The 20,026-nt window shown below is 47.9% G+C and overlaps 2 protein-coding genes across 2 annotated transcripts; both read right to left on the bottom strand.

Annotated features, from left to right (window-relative positions):
• Positions 1–5,535: 5,535 nt before the first annotated feature.
• Positions 5,536–5,979, bottom strand: LOC135827950 (eukaryotic translation initiation factor 1A, Y-chromosomal-like). Its single transcript, XM_065340386.1, has one exon. It carries the CDS (start codon positions 5,977–5,979, stop codon positions 5,536–5,538), a length of 444 nt encoding a protein of 147 aa, XP_065196458.1.
• A 5,399-nt stretch (positions 5,980–11,378) lies between these two features.
• On the bottom strand, positions 11,379–11,822 carry LOC135827949 (eukaryotic translation initiation factor 1A, Y-chromosomal-like). The gene has a single exon (XM_065340385.1). It carries the CDS (start codon positions 11,820–11,822, stop codon positions 11,379–11,381), a length of 444 nt encoding a protein of 147 aa, XP_065196457.1.
• Positions 11,823–20,026: the final 8,204 nt, after the last annotated feature.

The raw sequence follows: 20,026 nt of genomic DNA, 5'->3' as shown, positions 1-20,026 counted from the left end.
TCTGACCGACATGGATACCGTGATGTACAGCGCACGTGACTGTAGCCAGCAGCAAGATGAGCATACAGTAAAAGCGCCAGCAATAATAGCAGCATAGCACGAATCAGCCGCGCGCACGCATTAGTCTGCATTATTACTATATTTAACTACAACCCACAGCAGCTTGCGGTTAGGAGGTTAACTACAACCCACAGCAGCTTGCGGTTAGGAGGGTGCTGGCCAGCCAAGTGAAAGGCTACAGAAAGAGCAGGATCTTGGCGGAGCCAAGAGGATAGTCACGTCTTCACTGATGCGATGTCAGGTGCTGGTAGGGTAATAAGCGGCGGGCCGTAATCTCCCGCAATCTGCGCGCAAAGCAACGCCACGGCTCGCCGCACGAACCTGCAGTCGCGTGTGGATTGGGTTATTGTACCAGAGGCAGACGAGCGCTGCCTGCAAGCCCTTGGAGTAACGTAGGATAAACACAGGCAGACGCGGACGACTGCCGCTCATGCAGGTTAGTGATGCACTGTTCCTGGCGCACGCCGTTGCTGTTCGCTGACAACTTTCCTGCTCCGAATACTCGTAGATAGGCGACGCAATGTAGCCAGTGGCGGGCATCAGGCGCATGCCGCAGAACTTGACAATGCACTTGGCGTACTGTCGGCACAAGTCGCCGACCTCTGCCGGAGCTCGCCGGGGCATGGTGCAAGCACTAGTCTCGTCCGCAGGAGGCTCCAATGACGATGCTGGAACGAAGGATGGGCTCTGGATTCCCAGCCATAGCCGTGCGCCCAGGAGAGACATAACGGCACTGAACACGGCCGTCACCGGGGCGATGACCACATTGTACGATCCTATTGAGCACGATCCTGTCAGCAGGTCGCCGTCGATCCGTCGAAGCAAGAACCCGGCGATCGTCAGTGCCGTGGGGGCGAGCCACACGATGATGTTAACGTCAGCGTAAATGAAAGAGTCAACACAAGCAAATGAATCAAAGGGAACTGGTCAACTCACCTGTCATTGAGTAATATTCCGTGAAAGGAGGTCTCAGCAGAGCCAAAGCGAAATAAGCCAGGAAACGAAATATCCGAAACAGCTCATGCAAGAAGCAGTTCCAAAGAAGTAAGTAAAGTTCCTCGCGCATGCACATCCGAAAACGGACTGCAACACAATGTCTGCCGTGCACGTGCACAGCACGCGGCTAGATTAATACTGAGCACCTTACGTAGAAACTTACGTAGCCTAAGTGAAATACCGAGCACCTTACGTAGAAACTTACGTAGCATAGCGATGTCGTTTTTTCTGCCATGTGAACACAATAATAGAAAAGCTGACAGGATCGCTTTTCTAAATAATGCCCAGCTGTGAAGGCAGTTCAAAACAAACCAACACATATGGGGCTGTTAAGTGTGACGTCACGGCCCCTTCGAGACGCATAGCAACGGAGAGCACTGGGGACAAACAAAAGTCGCGTCCGCTGGATGGAACCAGTTGTCAAAGGCAACAGCATCTAAATGACTGGAGAGAGAGCAGTTTTTCTTTGCTTTTTCTTCAAGCGATTGTTGTCGCTGTTTACTTCTTGTTCTTTCCTCTACAAATCTCCTGTAGTCGTCGAGGGCCTTCATAATGGCTGTGAAATTGGCTGCCCACTGTAAAACTCCGTGTTTGAGAGTGCTTTGAAGATTCTTCGCGTCCTGATGGATCAAAGTACGAGCGATCCCTGTGGATTCGATTATATGTAGGTGAGTTGTACAAGAAATCAGTGTCTTCTTTCTGTCTCTGCCCTCAAGCTGGCACAATAATATCAGCCTATATCCATAACAGCTCGCACCTCCCGTAAACTGCATGACTTAGATATATTCTCGCCCTCCGTGGTGATTGAAGACCCATGGAAGAAGTTATTATGTTCAGAATGATATCCTGAGAATATAAAATAATTCGAGGGAATTGTTACAGGGTATTTTGGAAGGATGGGGAGACAGAGAGAGAGAGACAGAGAGAGAGAGAGAGAGAGAGAGAGAGAGAGAGAGAGAGAGAGAGAGAGAGAGAGAGAGAGAGAGAGAGAGAGAGAGAGAGAAAGAGAGAAAGAGAGAAAGAGAGAAAGAGAGAGAGAGAGAGAGAGAGAGAGAGAGAGAGAGAGAGAGAGAGAGAGAGAGAGAGAGAGAGCAGTGAAGTGTTTGTCCCACTGTAATAACTCCAGATTATTGAATGGTGTATGATCTACTCGATATTTTCCACAATGGTTTTTCCTGATTTGCGGGATCTCTTCTTTTGCTGTTTGCGTGTTTACAGGAAGTGACTGTCTGGTGTATCTGCACCAGATCCTGGGGACATGAAGTCAGATGCAGAGGCAGTGTCGTCCAGTCATGCAACACTGCCGTTCTATGTGCAACGTCACCGCTAATTCCCCCGGCGAAAACACAAAAAGACAAAACACGTCAAGAGACTACAGTATTGACCATTCTGGTAATGAAGCGTGACTGCTCTGACAGTCGATAATCGAAACACAGAGCACCAGCACGATGTTTTGATATTGGGAACCACACACCAGCTCAATTCTCAACCCCAAAAGCTCAAGCCCAAGTATTGATGAATACAAAACACAGAGCGACGCAAACCAACCTGGGTCTAATGCACTGAATAGTCCTGAAATACGCAGACCACACAAAGCAGTGCAAGCACATACTGTTACAAGGTAAATGCATTGCATAACAAAGTGTAACCAAAAATACACGGGGTTATAGCTGCACACTCGTGCATGTGCTCGCTCAGCCCAAGAACACGCATGATGATAGAAATAATCCGGGGGAAACACGCTAGCACCGAAGTAAGCATCAAGACGTAAATAGTCATCATCACAAGCCCATAGCCCTAAGGCCGTCGGGGCTTCACAGAGCAAGTATGAACAAGCGAGCGCCATAAAAATCGATCCGGTGCAGCAGCGAGCAGGGACTGCACGTCAAGTGCAGTCCATGAAATAATATTATCAAGCCATGACATTCTGGGCCTGCCTCGGCCACGACTTCCAGCAACACAACCCTGAAGAACAGTCAATGACAAACAGCCGGAACGAACAATATGACCAAAAAATTGCAATTTCCTTTTACGAACAGAAACAATAAGTGGGACTTGTTTGTGAATACTATTTATTTCCTCTCTAACAGACACATTCGTCCGTAAACAGTGCAGCTCTGAAAAAGTAAAAATTGCATTGACATGTACATTGGTGTGCCGAGTAGTATCATCCTTGATTACCCATCCAACCAAGACGTTATCAGGTCCCCTACCGCCGAGATCGCACGCCGAATGTGAAGTGCATCTAGCCTTGAAACTGTTGCACAAGGCACACACATATGACAAAAATGACATCCACTCCGATTATTTCCAGAGGCCAATCATAACAGTACACAGAAATGAAACGCGGCTCAACAAAGTACATGTAAACGCAAAGGAAATAAGATAAAATAATCCATGAAGTGCTATTTTAATTCCAGCGCTGACTGCAGTGTGGCGTCGTGGCCCGATACCCGCCGAGCATAAACACAAAACTATATTAGACATATTATTTTGGAATAAAGTCATAAAGTACAGCATTCCAATGACATGACGGACACCTCGTGCAAATGCGTGGTCTGTTCATCCGGCCAACTCGGCCACGCATGAGAGTGTGTGCATGTACGCGCGCACGCAAGCGCGCGCGTGCACACACACCATGTATTCGGTGCGTATGGCGTACCTGTTGCGGAGATATGAAGATGGAATCATTATCATGATGTTACATGTACATGTACAGTGTATGTTTGAGTGTAAAGTAATATTTATTTTATTACACATTTCTTCGACACAACTTACTCCACATCTTCGCATTTCTCATAATCCATCCACCTACACTCCGTCTCAGTTGAGGAAAAACTCTACCAGGTACAGGTATACCGTGACTAGTCACCACAGCCATGTAATGACATTGGGATGGGTCCCAAGCACGATTGCACTCTCCAAATTTTATTTGTCCAGATTATCTGTGAAGACAAAATGCAATTCATAGCGGCAATCGATGGATGAAGAGAGAGTTTGTAAATACACATATCTTTCCACTTGTTCAGGAACTTACCTTTCGGAGTTCACATCGTTTACACGATCTCTTATGCTGTCTTGCACCTTGGCTTTGTTGACCATGGATACGCCATCCCAAAAGACATTCAACAGGAGCTACTAATGCAGAGCGTTTTTCACGCTCGATCTCCGCGATCTACCTCGTCACGCCAATAAAATCCTCCGTGACACTGGCTACGGTCACAAGAGACGTCTCAGTAAGGTAATGAGCACGACAACACCGTCCAGATCAAGGACAAAGAGAAAACAAAACACTCGCTGAAAACAGCAAAGAAGAAACGAATAAATGTACACGATTCCTATAATGTTGCCACTGACAACAGGTTCGGTGGAGACGATGCTACTTTTGTTTGTCCCCAGTGGGATCGTTGCTATGCGTATCGAAGGAACTGTGACGTCATCACTTAACAGCCGCATTACACATTTGCATGACAAGGTGGTCACGTGGTCAGGCAGACCGATGCAATGACAGTGCTCATGGCAATGATAGGTTTCATGATATGTGAAAAAATTCATTTTGACCGTACAAGAGGCTTTATTAGGTACATGAGTACGTGTCGCTGTGTGTAACCATGGACACCACTCGTCAATACTCACGCCTGCGTGGTTCTACGCTACGCCTCCAAAACCAGGTAAGTTATTATTTATTCTTGTTTTACTAGGAAATTCCCAACAGGCGGCGACGCCTTTTTACAGGGAACCCTAGGTGGTCTCTCAACATTCGATTCACCATGTTCACGCCGTTCGATTGCTTGGAAGAAATATCGCGCTTGAATCGATTCACGAATGTATTCATGAATCATTATTCAAGTGTGTAATCGAACGCACTCAGTGAACTTGTATTCAACTAGTTACGTCACTTCCGAGGTTTCCAGCTCCCCAAGTAAGTGTGACCATCCGGCGTCCACGTCCTAGTATACAGTGCATTTTGTATGATAGACTCTGACAATGTTGAGAACTTACTTACTCACCAAGGCCACCTTTGAGAGAATGTCGTGCGAGTTGCGTCACGAAAGTCTGCGCGCGACATTCTAAAAGTCCGGGAGTGATTCGTCGCATTTGTTCAGAGGTTCGTTAGACTGTAACCTGTGGGAACGTTTGTCGCGTTTCATCTTGATACATGTACATAATTATTTCCTGTACTCAACAACCGAGTTGAAACAAACTTCATCAATGTGTATGGATTTTGGTGGACTTAGCCTTTCGCATTCAAATCAGCTTCAGATGTTTCGACTTGGAGCGAGCTGAATGCAAAAGTTACCAGGCATAACCGCGGGGAGGTGCCACCGTCTATGCCCGCTTGGAGGTCAACAGCTCCTTCACCAGGAAGGAACTGTCGTCATCCCATCCAAGCGTTTCTTCACGGACTTGTCTCTCCGGCATTGTTCTTGGAGTATGCTCTCCTTAACCGTTTCGCAGCATTGTCGATTGAGTCACTGATCACGTCGTTGCATCACTGTCATCATCTTCAGGTTCTGATATGTCGTCAAAAACAACGAAATGTTTAGCATCTGGTGCGAACGTGGTGCTGTCGCTGAGCTTGGCTGTCTCTGGCAACTCTCCATAGGCCTTCAGCTTCATTGCCTCCTCGTGGCTGTACTTCATAATTACATCTGCTCTAGAATCCTGGAAGTCCCTGACGCCAATCAGTATGATGTCGCCTTGCTTGATCCAGACTTTGTTCCACCTTAACGTTCCTCGAATTTGGCAAATCCGGACTCTAGCATCATAACACCAAGCCTCCAGGCGACAACAGCCAAACAGCTTGGTAACTTGTGCGTATTCGGTGCCATCATTTCTGAATACTAACTCTCGATTGCTGTCGGTGCGGACCGCCTTGCGTTGACGACGATTCTTTCCTCCTTTCCCTTTATTCGGCCGCATGGCTGTCACCGAATGAAAGTATGTTCTCGAACACAAGGCACAATGTGCACAACTGAATCTCTCCTTCGTAGCTTCGCGTTACACTGATAGCGATCTTAGAAATTCTGCAAGCAAAACTCTATCCTACACTCCAGGGAACTTGGGAAAAATGCACCCTAAACATGCTGTAAGCTCGCATTTATACCCTTGTTCGCCGCCAGTCACGTCGCAGGGCGCGGGCGATCGAGCTCTGGCGATACACGTGTATCGGTATCTGTGTGGTAGGTCAAGTGTTCAGGCAGTGCTCATAGACATGAGTCATGGCAATGATAAGTATGTGTCGCTGTGTGTAACCGTGGACACTACTTGACAGCTAGCAATATAATTGTTAGCTGTCAAGAACCACGCACAAGTAATTATGACGTGTACGTGGTTCTATTTTCCCCCTCTAAAAATTAAGTACCAGGTGCTTGCTTTGAGCGTAGATCTACATGCCGACGCTAGTCAAGCTGGCAATGTCTGTACGGTAATGTTCACCCACGCCTAAACCTTTTAATACCACACGCTGGTCTACAACGACTGGGGGTTTTGCACGTTAGAGTCACCCAAGTACTAGCAGCTACTATGAGGCCTGCACTAGGCTAGATACTAAATGCGCTAGGTAGGACTTGCCCATCCGCCGCTCCCCACCTGAAGCGCCGAGGGGCGCTCTGGCGGGATTTTACGGTATTCTTAATTAAATTTTGAATAGGGCAATGATAGGTTTCATTATATGTGAAATTCATTTTGCTCAGGACAAGAGGCTTTGTTAGGTACATGAGTACGTGTCGCTGTGTGTAACCATGGACACCACTCGTCAGTACTCACGCCTGCGTGGTTCTACGCTACGCCTCCAAAACCAGGTAAGTTATTATTTTCTTCGGGGAATTATTCTTGTTTTACTAGGGAATTCCCAACAGGCGGCGACGCCTTTTTACAGGGAACCCTGGGTGGTCTCTAAATTCGATTCACTATGTTCACGCCGTTCGGTTGCTTGGAAGAAATATCGCACTTGAATCGATTCACGAATGGATTCATGAATCATTATTCAAATGTGTAATCGAACGCACTCAGTGAACTTGTATTCAACCAGTTACATGTACGTCACTTCCATCTTTTCGAGCTCCCCAAGTAAGTGTGACCATCCGGCGTCCACGTACTAGTATACAGTGCATTTTGTATGATAGTTGAGATGTCAGAGTGGTTACGTAATCGCCCTAAAATCGTGTCGCAGGACTGACCATAGCCTAGGCATAGTCCATAGCAGCTACAGTCACTCGTGGCACACGACCATGATCCTGCACTAGGCTGAAAAAATGGCGTGGGCGTGCAAGCAACAATACTTCCATGGCCTCGTACAGCAGCCCAAGCTTGTTTTTGAAATGTTTGGAGAGGAAGAAGGCGAAGCGCAAAGAGAAAGCCCCTGTTCAGAGTTTGAACTAGCAATCTGCGTTGTGTTTTCGCGAAGCTGCCCCTGAGCCAAAGTAGGTTATTTTCGTTTGGCTTTTTCGGTCCCTGCGCATCGTTGTACGCCTTGGATTCGCTCACCATCGTCTTCCACGTCCTTGAATTTAGTTTCTTGCAAAGTTTGGTTGCCGTGCTTGCTTGCGCACCATAGTTTTTTGACCGTTTCTGGGCGCACCTATAATAATGATAATAATAATAATACGAAGTAATGGTTGCGACTTCGGCGATGACTTGTAAGAAAGGGTTTGCTCCCCACACCGGAGCTCGCGCTATTCCGCCAACTTCACTTGACACTTGACTGACTCACGACTGCCATCCAGAGCACACGAGAAGTCCATCGAACCTTCGACTCGGCAAACCTGCAAGAAAGCACCACTCCCTGCTCAATACACAGTGTTTCGGGGAATTCACCCCTCATCAGTTGAGTTTGAGTAGGCTGAGGAAGATTGTGCCTGAAGAGCACGACTTATATAGTGCTCTCCAGGCACAAACATCAACAGCGTTGCGAATGACCGAGGGTCCTCTACGTCTGCCTCAAGGTCCAGGAGCGACACTGACTCACGCTACTACCTGGTGTTCACGAGGTGTTTGTCGCGCTGGAAACGGAGCGTCTCTGTCAGTTTGTTGTATCCCTGGCACTTTCCCTCAGCTCTGCACTTTGTTCCCCATGGCAACCGCTCATGACGCACTGGGCAAGTATTAGTTAGTTGACGGCTTTGTGCCATCGCATCTTGCTGTTTGTGTGCAGTGGTGCATCCCTCAGCTCGCCAATGGCGGGTACCTGTCACCCTACTTCGAGCGCGTATATTATACTGCTTCCATAGCTTGGATTCAACTAAAATTTGACCAGTACGGAGCGTTTTGAATACTGATTCGATTGGTATATCACTCATTCCTCTGGTTTCAAGTTAGATTTTTCGTCTGATACCGCTGATGATAGACTCTGAGAACGTTCAGAACTTACTTAGTCATCAAGGCCACTTTTGAGAGAATGTCGTGCGGGTTGCGTCACGAAAATCTTCGCGCGACATTCTAAAAGGCCAGGTGTGATTCATCGCATTTGTTCAGAGGTTCGTTAGACTGTAACCTGTGGGAACGTTTGTCGCGTTTCATCTTGATACAAGTACATAATTATTTCCTGTACTCAACGACTGAGTTGAAATCGATCTACTTCAAACTACATCAATGTGTATGGATTTTGGTGGACTTAGCCCTTCGCATTCAAATCAGCTTCAGATGTTTCGACTTGGAGCAAGCTGAATGCAAAAGTTACCAGGCATAACCGCGGGGAGGTGCCACCGTCTATGTCCGCTTGGAGGTCAACAGCTCCTTCACCAGGAAGGAACTGTCGTCATCCCATCCAAGCGTTTCTTCACAGAGTTGTCTCTATTGCATTGTTCTTGGAGTATGCTCTCCTTTACCGTTTCTCAGCATTGTCGATTGAGTCACTTATCACATCGTTGCATCACTGTCATCACCTTCAGGTTCTGATATGTCGTCGAAAACAAGGTAATGTTCAGCATCTGGTGCGAACGTGGTACTGTCGCTGAGCTTGGCTGTCTCTGGCAACTCTCCATTGGCCTTCAGCGTCCTTGCTTCCTCATGGCTGGACTTCATAATTACAGTCATCTGCTCTAGAATCCTGGAAGTCCCTGACGCCAATCAGTATGATGTCGCCTTGCTTGATCCAGACTTTGTTCAACCTTAGCGTTCCTCGAATTTGGCTAATCCGATTGCTGTCGGTGCGGTCCGCCTTTCGTTGACGACGATTCTTTCCTCCTTTCCCTTTATTCGGCCGCATGGCTCTCACCGAATGAGAGGATGTTCTCGAACACAAGGAACAATGCGCGCAACTGAATCTCTCCTTCGTAGCTTCACGTTACACTGATAGCGATCTTAGAAATTCTGCAAGCAAAACTCTATCCTACACTCCAGTGAACTTGGGAAAAATGCACCCTAAACATGCTGTAAGCTCGCATTTATACCCTCGTTCGGGCGAGCAAGGCCCTTGCGAGCAAGGCCGTGGACAAGCGCTGGCGATACACGTAGTAAATGAGAGATGAGAAATGGGAGGTGGGTGGGTGAAACAGAACGATCTGACCAGAGTGATCCACACACAGAACGGATCGAAATATATAACTAAGCAACTTTTAGCATGACACGTTGAGTGCCCACGACGCCTGCCGCCTACGATGAGCGTCGCGCATGAATGAATGTCACGTTGAGTGACACATAGAATGCCACGACGCATAGCATGCAGCAAGGCGTCTGACCGACATGGATACCGTGATGTACAGCGCACGTGACTGTAGCCAGCAGCAAAGCATGAGCATACAGTAAAAGCGCCAGCAATCATAGCAGCATAGCACGAATCAGCCGCGTGCACGCATTAGTCTGCATTATTACTATATTTAACTACAACCCACAGCAGCTTGCGGTTAGGAGGGTGCTGGCCAGCCAAGTGAGAGGCTACAGAAAGAGCAGGATCTTGGCGGAGCCAAGAGGATAGTCACGTCTTCACTGATGCGATGTCAGGTGCTGGTAGGTTGATAAGCGGCGGGCCGTAATCTCCCGCAATCTGCGCGCGAAGCAACGCCACGGCCTTCAGGTTCATGCGGCGTCTCGCCGCACGAACCTGCAGTCGCGTGTGGATTGGGTTATTGTACCAGAGGCAGACGAGCGCTGCCTGCAAGCCCTTGGAGTAACGTAGGATAAACACAGGCAGACGCGGACGACTGCCGCTCATGCAGGTTAGTGATGCACTGTTCCTGGCGCACGCCGTTGCGCACGCCGTTGCTGTTCGCTGACAACTTTCCTGCTCCGAATACTCGTAGATAAGCGACGCAATGTAGCCAGTGGCGGGCATCAGGCGCATGCCGCAGAACTTGACAATGCACTTGGCGTACTGTCGGCACAAGTCGCCGACCTCTGCCGGAGCTCGCCGGGGCATGGTGCAAGCACTAGTCTCGTCCGCAGGAGGCTCCAATGACGATGCTGGAACGAAGGATGGGCTCTGGATTCCCAGCCATAGCCGTGCGCCCAGGAGAGACATAACGGCACTGAACACGGCCGTCACCGGGGCGATGACCACATTGTACGATCCTATTGAGCACGATCCTGTCAGCAGGTCGCCGTCGATCCGTCGAAGCAAGAACCCGACGATCGTCAGTGCCGTGGGGGCGATTCACACGATGATGTTAACCGAGATGGCCAAGTGCGTCGTGTACTTATGTACGGTCCCGCATTCACGAATGGATTCATGAATCATTATTCAAGTGTGTAATCGAACGCACTCAGTGAACTTGTATTCAACTAGTTACGTCACTTCCGAGGTTTCCAGCTCCCCAAGTAAGTGTGACCATCCGGCGTCCACGTCCTAGTATACAGTGCATTTTGTATGATAGACTCTGACAATGTTGAGAACTTACTTACTCACCAAGGCCACCTCTGAGAGAATGTCGTGCGAGTAGCGTCACGAAAGTCTGCGCGCGACATTCTAAAAGTCCGGGAGTGATTCGTCGCATTTGTTCAGAGGTTCGATAGACTGTAACCTGTGGGAACGTTTGTCGCGTTTCATCTTGATACAAGTACATAATTATTCCTGTACTCAACGACTGAGTTGAAATTTATCTACTTCAAACTACATCAATGTGTATGGATTTTTGTGGACTTAGCCTTTCGAATTCAAATCAGCTCCAGATTTTTGATTTGGAGCGAGCTGAATGCAAAAGTTACCAGGCATAACCGCGGGGAGGTGCCACCGTCTATGCCCGCTTGGAGGTCAACAGCTCCTTCACCAGGAAGAAACTGTCGTCATCCCATCCAAGCGTTTCTTCACGGAGTTGTCTCTCCGGCATTGTTCTTGGAGTATGCTCTCCTTTACCGTTTCGCAGCATTGTCGGTTGAGTCACTGATCACGTCGTTGCATCACTGTCATCATCTTCAGGTTCTGATATGTCGTCGAAAACAACGAAATGTTTAGCATCTGGTCCGAACGTGGTACTGTCGCTGAGCTTGGCTGTCTCTGGCAACTCTCCATAGGCCTTCAGCTTCATTGCCTCCTCGTGGCTGTACTTCATAATTACATCTGCTCTAGAATCCTGGAAGTCCCTGACGCCAATCAGTATGATGTCGCCTTGCTTGATCCAGACTTTGTTCCACCTTAACGTTCCTCGAATTTGGCAAATCCGGCTTCTAGCATCATAACACCAAGCCTCCAGGCGACAACAGCCAAACAGCTTGGTAACTTGTGCGTATTCGGTGCCATCATTTCTGAATACTAACTCTCGATTGCTTTCGGTGCGGACCGCCTTGCGTTGACGACGATTCTTTCCTCCTTTGCCTTTATTCGGCCGCATGGCTGTCACCGAATGAAAGTATGTTCTCGAACACAAGGCACAATGCGCACAACTGAATCTCTCCTTCGTAGCTTCACGTAACACTGATAGCGATCTAAGAAATTCTGCAAGCAAAACTCTATCCTACACTCCAGTGAACTTGGGAAAAAAAGAACCCTAAACATGCTGTAAGCTCGCATTTATACCCTTGTTCGCCGCCAGTCCCGTCGCAGGGCGCGGGCGATCGAGCTCTGGCGATACACGTGTATCGGTATCTGTGTGGTAGGTCAAGTGTTCAGGCAGTGCTCATAGACATGAGTCATGGCAATGATAAGTATGTGTCGCTGTGTGTAACGGTGGACCCTACTTGACCTGTTGTTCAACGTCATGACCACGTAACCAAAAGTCTCATTGTGATTCACCTTCTTCACGCCGTTCGATGGCTTGGAAGAAACTACGCACTTGAATCGATCCACGAATGGATTCATGGATCGATTCAAGTGTGTAGTCGAACGCACCCAGTGTACTATCACCCAACTAGTGACGTCACTTCCAATCCGCGTTTACTAAAAGCTGCAGGAACCTCCCAGGAGCAAGTCGACTCGACCTCGCTCCACATCAGGCTGCATTGTCCGCAACGGCATCCAGCAGTGCTCACGCGAGCACTGTGTACAACCAAAGCGTTCTCTTCACGTTTATCTGTTTTGTAGTCTCAGAAATATTACTTGTAGACAGTTTCGCAGACGCTGATGCGCGCTTCGGCTCGAACCTAAAAGGCCTCGGTGTTGCTGAATCCGAAGTGGCGTCCACCTCCGCACCTCCCGTGGTCTCCTTTTCCTCCAACATGATGATCGAATGAATACTAGTACATGTACTAGTACAAGGGTTATTGATTGAGGAAAAAACATTGAATACCTTTTTCAAAATTTACCATTTGAATAAAAAAATTTGGAGCTCACTGAGAACGTTTTACGTCACAGGGTGGGCGGGGGCCCCCTCGTGCCAAATATGGAAAATTGCAATTGGTAATTTAGGTATGTTATCCTTGTCGTAGAAGCTTCCGGTTTTCGCCATTCTACCACTTACGACATACTCTAATTCCGCAATAAAAAATGGTGGTGATTTTGGACCGGAGTTTCCCTTTTAAGGCCGATTCACAATACAACTTTCTGCGACGCAACACGCGATTTTCGACAGTTGCGACAAGAAACTGCCTGTCGCGAGCTGTCGCAAGCTGGGAGTCGTAAAATACCGGTATTTTACGACTCCCTGGTCGCAATGCACCTGTCGCAGAAGTTAGTTGAAGAAAGTTCAACTTTTGCGACATGCGCGCGACACGCGACATACACAGATGGAGTACAGTTTCGACCCTGGGTGCACGTGCAGTGCACGTGCATAGTACTACTTGTGCATGTCTGCATGATCGAGGATGCATGATCGATGTCGCAATTGCGCAAACATGAAGAATATTGTGAACCAGGGAGTAGTAAAATACAGGGAGTAGTAAAATACAGGGAGGTGACACAAGCATGTACGGCCAGTTTGACGATTGCCTCAGCACCGTTTTCACCCGGCGGGTGAGATTGGGGTACTATCAAGAGTACATAACCCCCCAGAGTGTGCAACTCCCACATACCCTGCTGTCCCGACAGAATTTCAAGTTGACGTCATTATTTATGACGCAATGCTCCTTGCACCAGTGATTTACAACATGTGTACGGGTGTCAACGCATCACACGTTTTTCTTTGCAATAATTTGTACAGGATCGATCTGCTTCGGTCAACCACAGGTTCCGGATTCGTCTGGTAATCCGTGTACAGTGCGCATTGCATCATCAAAATGACGTCAACTTGAAATTCTGTCGGGACAGCACCCATAGTGGAGTTGCACACTCTGGGGGGTTATGTACTCTTGGTACTATCAAGAGTACATAAAGGTTTATGTACTCTTGGTACTATGGGTACCGAAGTGTGTAGACTCGCGCGCGGATCAGGATTCTCTCGATCAGGTAGTAGTAAAATACTTACCGCCAAAGAGACTCCTACTGCAGCCCGTAGAAACTCAGCGCTGAGAATTTCCAACAATTGTCTGCCTTCAGAAAGTTTGGTAGTCGACCAAACTACCACTATGTCAGGATAGAAGTCCAGCAAGAGTGGTATCACTTTGGGAGATATCCCTGCGTGCCGTAGATTTTTCCTGTGTCGATACAAGCTGTTTACGACGACGTAGCCCGCATTTCAATCCTTGACAAACTTAGCAACATTTCATTCCGAAAAGTGAACTCCCGAATCTCTAGCATACCATAATATGAAATGCTGATCATCTCAAAGAAGGTAGAGAAGTACTGGTTGATCACAACTGAGGAGAAATTAGTGCCGATCGTGTGGTGTCCTAGAGATTTTTTCGACTTCGAAATCGGTGCACTCGCTTTTCATCTCCAATCGTACACGTATTGTTCTCAAGGAAATCACCTTCGTTCTATTGCTCCATACCGTCGATCTGGACGAATTTCGGAAGGGTGGTACCTTTGCATATGACGATGACACAGATGTATCACAAGAGCAAAACAAATGCTGTTCCATGAGATGGATAGACCTTTTCACGGAATTAGTTCTTCGACAAATACTCCAGATTGATTCAGCAGATCATCTTTTTTTGCGAAAGAAAAAAAAACAAGCGCGAGGCACCCATCAAAAATCACGATTAGTGGCGTGTCACCTCCCTGTATTTTACTACTCCCTGTTGTGAACCGTGTGTCGCTGTCGCAGCTCGTCGCATGTGTCGCAAGTCGCTTGTCGCGTCGCAGAAAGTTGTATTGTGAATCGGCCTTTACCAATCGAACATGCCCAAAAAAAGAGGGGGGGATGAAGCAGAACAGTAGCCAAACACACCACAGATAGTTACCGAAAGCATTCGGCAGCAGCAAGGGGGGGGGGGTGACCACAGAAGCATCAGATCAGAGTCACTATGACTCTCTGGCGGGCATCTTGAGACCGTGGCCTAGCGCCTGCGGTGACCACGGACTGGCATGGGAGGCACGAACAAGAGAAAAGGAAACCCTTGAACTAAGGCAAGAAGTGAGAAGAAGGGCTCCTTTCTCTTGTCGGCGAGCATAGAGGCGACACGCATATGGAAGTTTTCGCCCTGTACCAGTACGACAAATATCCGGAGCGTACGGTACGCTTTCCAACGGCCTAAGAGAGTTGGAAAGCTTGTGTCTTTGTGGATAGTAGTAGTAGTAGTAGTATTTATTATTTTACTAGGGCAATCCCCACAGACTGTGAGTCTTTTTACAGGGTACCCTAGGTAAGTGCGTGAAATAGAGCTAAATGAAGAAAGCCGTAAGTGCGTGAAATAGAGTAAAGAAAAAAGAAAACGGTGGCTGCACACTGTGCCATTATGTGTTGCAAAAGAGGCTGCGAAGAGTACTGTTGAACATTGCAAAGGAGGCTGCCTGGCGGCATGCTGCTGGAAGCGAATTCCACCTGTCAGCAGCCAGGTGAGGCAAAGCATAGAAACCGTACCGTGACGAAGCATTAGGCAGGGCTAAAGCCAGGGCGGACTGTCCCCTGGTCAAGGCATTGGTATGGTTGCTATTTGATCTAAGTACAAAAAGCTCGGCAAGTAGAGGGCTGCGGCGGCCATGCACACATTTATAGACAAGGCAAAATATCTTTAGGTTATAACGGATGGCGACAGGAATAATTTTGTGGCGTTGACAAATGGTGGCGGTTGGGTGGCATGGTGGGTAGCCAAATGTTATCCTGAGGCTACGTTTGAAGCATCGAATGAGTGTGTTGTATAGGGTTGCTGATATCGTGTGAACGTAGCAGTTGCTGGCGTACTCCATGGTGGATTGGATAATGCTTAGGTAAAAGGAACGTTGTGCCTGGGTGGTGATGTGATGTCGTATTCTGCGGAATGCGGCCAGCTTACGGTTGACGTCAGCAACAACTTTCCCGACCTGCTCCTTGAAGGCAAGGTGCTGGTCGACTAGCACTCCAAGGTAACGGACACACTGGGAAGGGGATACTGGGAAGTTACCACAGATGACAGTGAAGGTAGGTGGAAATGGGGTTGTCTTCCGGCGGACGATTAATAGTTGAGTTTTGTCGGGGTTCAGTAGGAGGCCCAGTTCCGTGAGGTGTGATTTAACCGCATCGAAGCTCTCTGATAGTCGGTCCTGTATCGTGTTGATGCAGCTGCTCGATGTGTAGAGTCCTATATCGTCGGCGTAGAGTATGTTAGATGTGTGAGTTGGTGTGACGTCTGTTACGTGTCTTGTGTAGATTGTGAAAAGAACGGGGCCCAGGACAGAGCCTTGAGGTACCCCTCGACTACAGGTCACGGAGTCGCCGGATGTTTTTGTGGAGGGGTTCGTCACTGTCTGTCGACGAGCGCTTAGATAGGAGGCGAACCAAGACAGTGCTGTGCCACAAATACCGCAGGAGTAGATAACTCGAAACAATTTGCGCTAAGACGCTGCAAAATCGCTCCGATTTTGGATTTCATTCCACAGAATGTGGTACCGACAACAGTCCATGCTCAAGCGTGCAAAAAACATATCTCTGCCACTAATCGAGACTTACACTGATTTTTGCGCTTTTGGGCCCAAATAAGTCTTGATGACGGCAAAAAATAATTGTCAACTGAATACGGAAGTGAACGAATTTGGTCGAAAGTGTCGAACCACCTTCATGACGAGCAACCGTTTGTGGCCACTGTTTGTGAACTTGGTGCTTGTTATGGTGTGTGTCGGCAGAAATTTTTTTATGGCGATCAGCAAACGTTTTTCACATCGAAATCAGTGGTTACCCTTTGAAATTGAAATGTTCAAACAGCGAATTTTCTACGTCGAAATGAAGTTGGAGCACCATCGAGTTTGATTATTCCGATTTCCTTGGTGGGCTAAGGTAAGGGTAATTAACAGCTAGACATAAAAATCTCACCTGTTCACACCCTGTATAATCCAACTTCGACCTTCAAAGTGGGCGTACTCAAGCAACATAAATCATACATGCCGTATACATAAACCTTTGAAGGGAGCATGAAAACACGCAAACGCATAGCTGTGTATACATGTACATGTACATGTACATTGTAGACCCTAGTTTGTGTTCCTCTGTGTGTCTCGGTGTGTCGTCAATGCTGTATTCGACAACCGTAAGCATAAGGAGAAAGTAACTTTTAGTTGCCGCTGTACGCGCTCTTGTGTGTAGTATGTGTGCCGCGTTCAGTTGCTGTCTAGTATGAGATATCGGTACATGTAGCTGGGCTGGTGGTGCGTATTGCCTTGATGTGGATCACCTAACTCGTGGCCTTCTAAAGCCTGTCGAAACGCATGCCGTTTCAGATGTATGGTCTCGTGGTGTGTGTGTGTGTGTTGTGTGTGTGACTGTGTGTGTGTGTGTGTGTGTGTGCGTGTGTGTGTCAAAATGCATGCCGTTTCAGATTTATGGTCTCGTGGTGTGTGTCTGTGGTAGGAACCGGTGGATTCTGCTCGAAAAGGTGGCAGATTCTGCTCGAAAAGCAGTGAAATTGGCAGAACCATACAAACCTAATGGCGGGCAATTCCTCGAATTCTGCTCCATTTCTTTATCCACATACCAAACATGCATGAAACTTACCAGAAAAAGTACCGAATTCTGCCAATTTTCTGCCGGCAGAATCCGCCGGACCCTAGTCTGTGGGGGGGGGGGGTTGTGTGTGCGCGTGTGTGTGCGCGCGCGCGCGCGTGTGTGTGTGTGTGAGTCTATCGCGCTCACAGTATCTCGTTTTCTGCTTATGAAGCTACATGTATATGTATGTGTTATTTGTAGGAGATTACAATGTAGAGGTGATTGTCTGCTTTGCGTTCCTCTCTGCTTGGCCTGCATTATCAATTTATCAGTACTGGTTTTTGCTCTTCACACGTAGTCTACACGTACACGTACCCCCCCCCCCGCACACAAACAAACACACACACACACGCACGCATGCTTATGTATACGGTTTCAGTTTGAAAAATGCAAAGTGTCCTGTACATGTGTGCGTCTGATGCATTCACACGAACTTCAACGGTCTATGATGCACGCGTCACTTCTCCTTTGACTATGAGTTTGAGGAAAGAAAACCAAAGCATATCAATACAATCACATACATGTATACAAACTTTTAAAAGTGTGTGAATGTACAACGTACGTTTGTCTTGTTTATGCTGTGTGTCACTTTGCTCTGGGCATGGAAATTCTGTCGTATTTGCGAATTGTCGTTATATACGCAGTGGTTATTAGAGAAGTTGATTGTGTGTGAATGTAAAAAATACGTTTGTCTTGTTTATGCTGTATGTCACTTGCTCGGCCACCCGTGTTGCGTTCTATCTGTTTCGGCTATTGCTACTGCACTGTTCTAGCCAGAAATTATTGTTGATAGGGAAACCGAGTGCGAACCTGGCTAGGCTTTGTTGGTGAGGTACTCTCATGTGTGCGTATCCGTGCTCGTTTGTATTCCTCCGACGGTGTGGCACGTGCGCACACACATGTGATGTATGCGAAGTGTATCCGGCATGTACGAACAATGTGTGTGCATCCGCGGCACGCATGTTTGACATGTTTGTGCTCCACGTGTGCATGTAGGATCTAAACGTGTGTAACGCAAGCGTGTGGGGCACGCCCATTACGTCTGCGGCACCGTGACATGGCCAGTATGTGATGTCCGACACGGGTGTGCAGGAGTGGCGCGTGGGCGTGTCCGCAGTGTACACGTCTATACTCCAGCGTATTGTCCACTTTCCTGGTCCCAGGAGGGTTTTGGATCTGTTGAAAACACGTGAACTGAATACAGTGGAGTTAGTTTGAACTCTTGTGTGCTTTCTGTGCACAGGTTTATCTACGGAATTGAATATGGTCAAGAAATGCGTCTGAAAAACCTGGAGCACCATCGATTTTGCCATAACCATTACTCGAATGTCCGAGAGCAGGGTCGAGGGCAACCACATTGTCGAAAATTACACCTGTTCACGCCCTCCTTTCAGGTTACTGGCTCGTTTTCGCCGACTGCTCTGAATCGTACGAAAAATTCAAATGTTCTCCGCCGAATGGCACCATCACAAAGTCTTTCGGATCATTACAGAGTTGTCTCTCTGGCATTGTTCTTGGAGTATGCTCTCCTTTACCGTTTCTCAGCATTGTCGATTGAGTCACTTATCACATCGTTGCATCACTGTCATCACCTTCAGGTTCTGATATGTCGTCGAAAACAAGGTAATGTTCAGCATCTGGTGCGAACGTGGTACTGTCGCTGAGCTTGGCTGTCTCTGGCAACTCTCCATTGGCCTTCAGCGTCCTTGCTTCCTCATGGCTGGACTTCATAATTACAGTCATCTGCTCTAGAATCCTGGAAGTCCCTGACGCCAATCAGGATGATGTCGCCTTGCTTGATCCAGACTTTGTTCAACCTTAGCGTTCCTCGAATTTGGCTAATCCGATTGCTGTCGGTGCGGTCCGCCTTTCGTTGACGACGATTCTTTCCTCCTTTCCCTTTATTCGGCCGCATGGCTGTCACCGAATGAGAGGATGTTCTCGAACACAAGGAACAATGCGCGCAACTGAATCTCTCCTTTGTAGCTTCACGTTACACTGATAGCGATCTTAGAAATTCTGCAAGCAAAACTCTATCCTACACTCCAGTGAACTTGGGAAAAATGCACCCTAAACATGCTGTAAGCTCGCATTTATACCCTCGTTCGGGCGAGCAAGGCCCTTGCGAGCAAGGCCGTGGACAAGCGCTGGCGATACACGTAGTAAATGAGAGATGGGAAATGGGAGGTGGGTGGGTGAAACAGAACGATCTGACCAGAGTGATCCACACACAGAACGGATCGAAATAATACCGTACTGGCAATATATGTTGCCGCGTAATGCGTAACGCAGGGGGGTGCGGCGTAACGCGCGACCAGGCTAGTGCGACAAATTTTCGTTGCGTTCGTAACGCGCCTCAGGCGGGGTGCGGCGATCTTTTCATTGCAGTTTGCACTGCAAAGGCTGAAAACTGTGAAAGCACGTGTACCGCGTGGCAAAAAAAAGTACTGCGGCAATATAGAAACCTGTGTAACGGCTCCTGTGCGACTTTGCATGTAACGCCCTGCGTGCGGCAAACATGTGCCAATGTAACGCTTCATGGCCTCACTGCGGCAAGATATATTGGCAGTACGGTATATAACTAAGCAACTTTTAGCATGACACGT

This window comes from Sycon ciliatum, chromosome 12 (genome assembly GCF_964019385.1).
Source record: "Sycon ciliatum chromosome 12, ocSycCili1.1, whole genome shotgun sequence".
Taxonomy (NCBI): Eukaryota; Metazoa; Porifera; class Calcarea; order Leucosolenida; family Sycettidae; genus Sycon; species Sycon ciliatum.
This window is presented reverse-complemented; position numbering and strand designations above follow the sequence as displayed.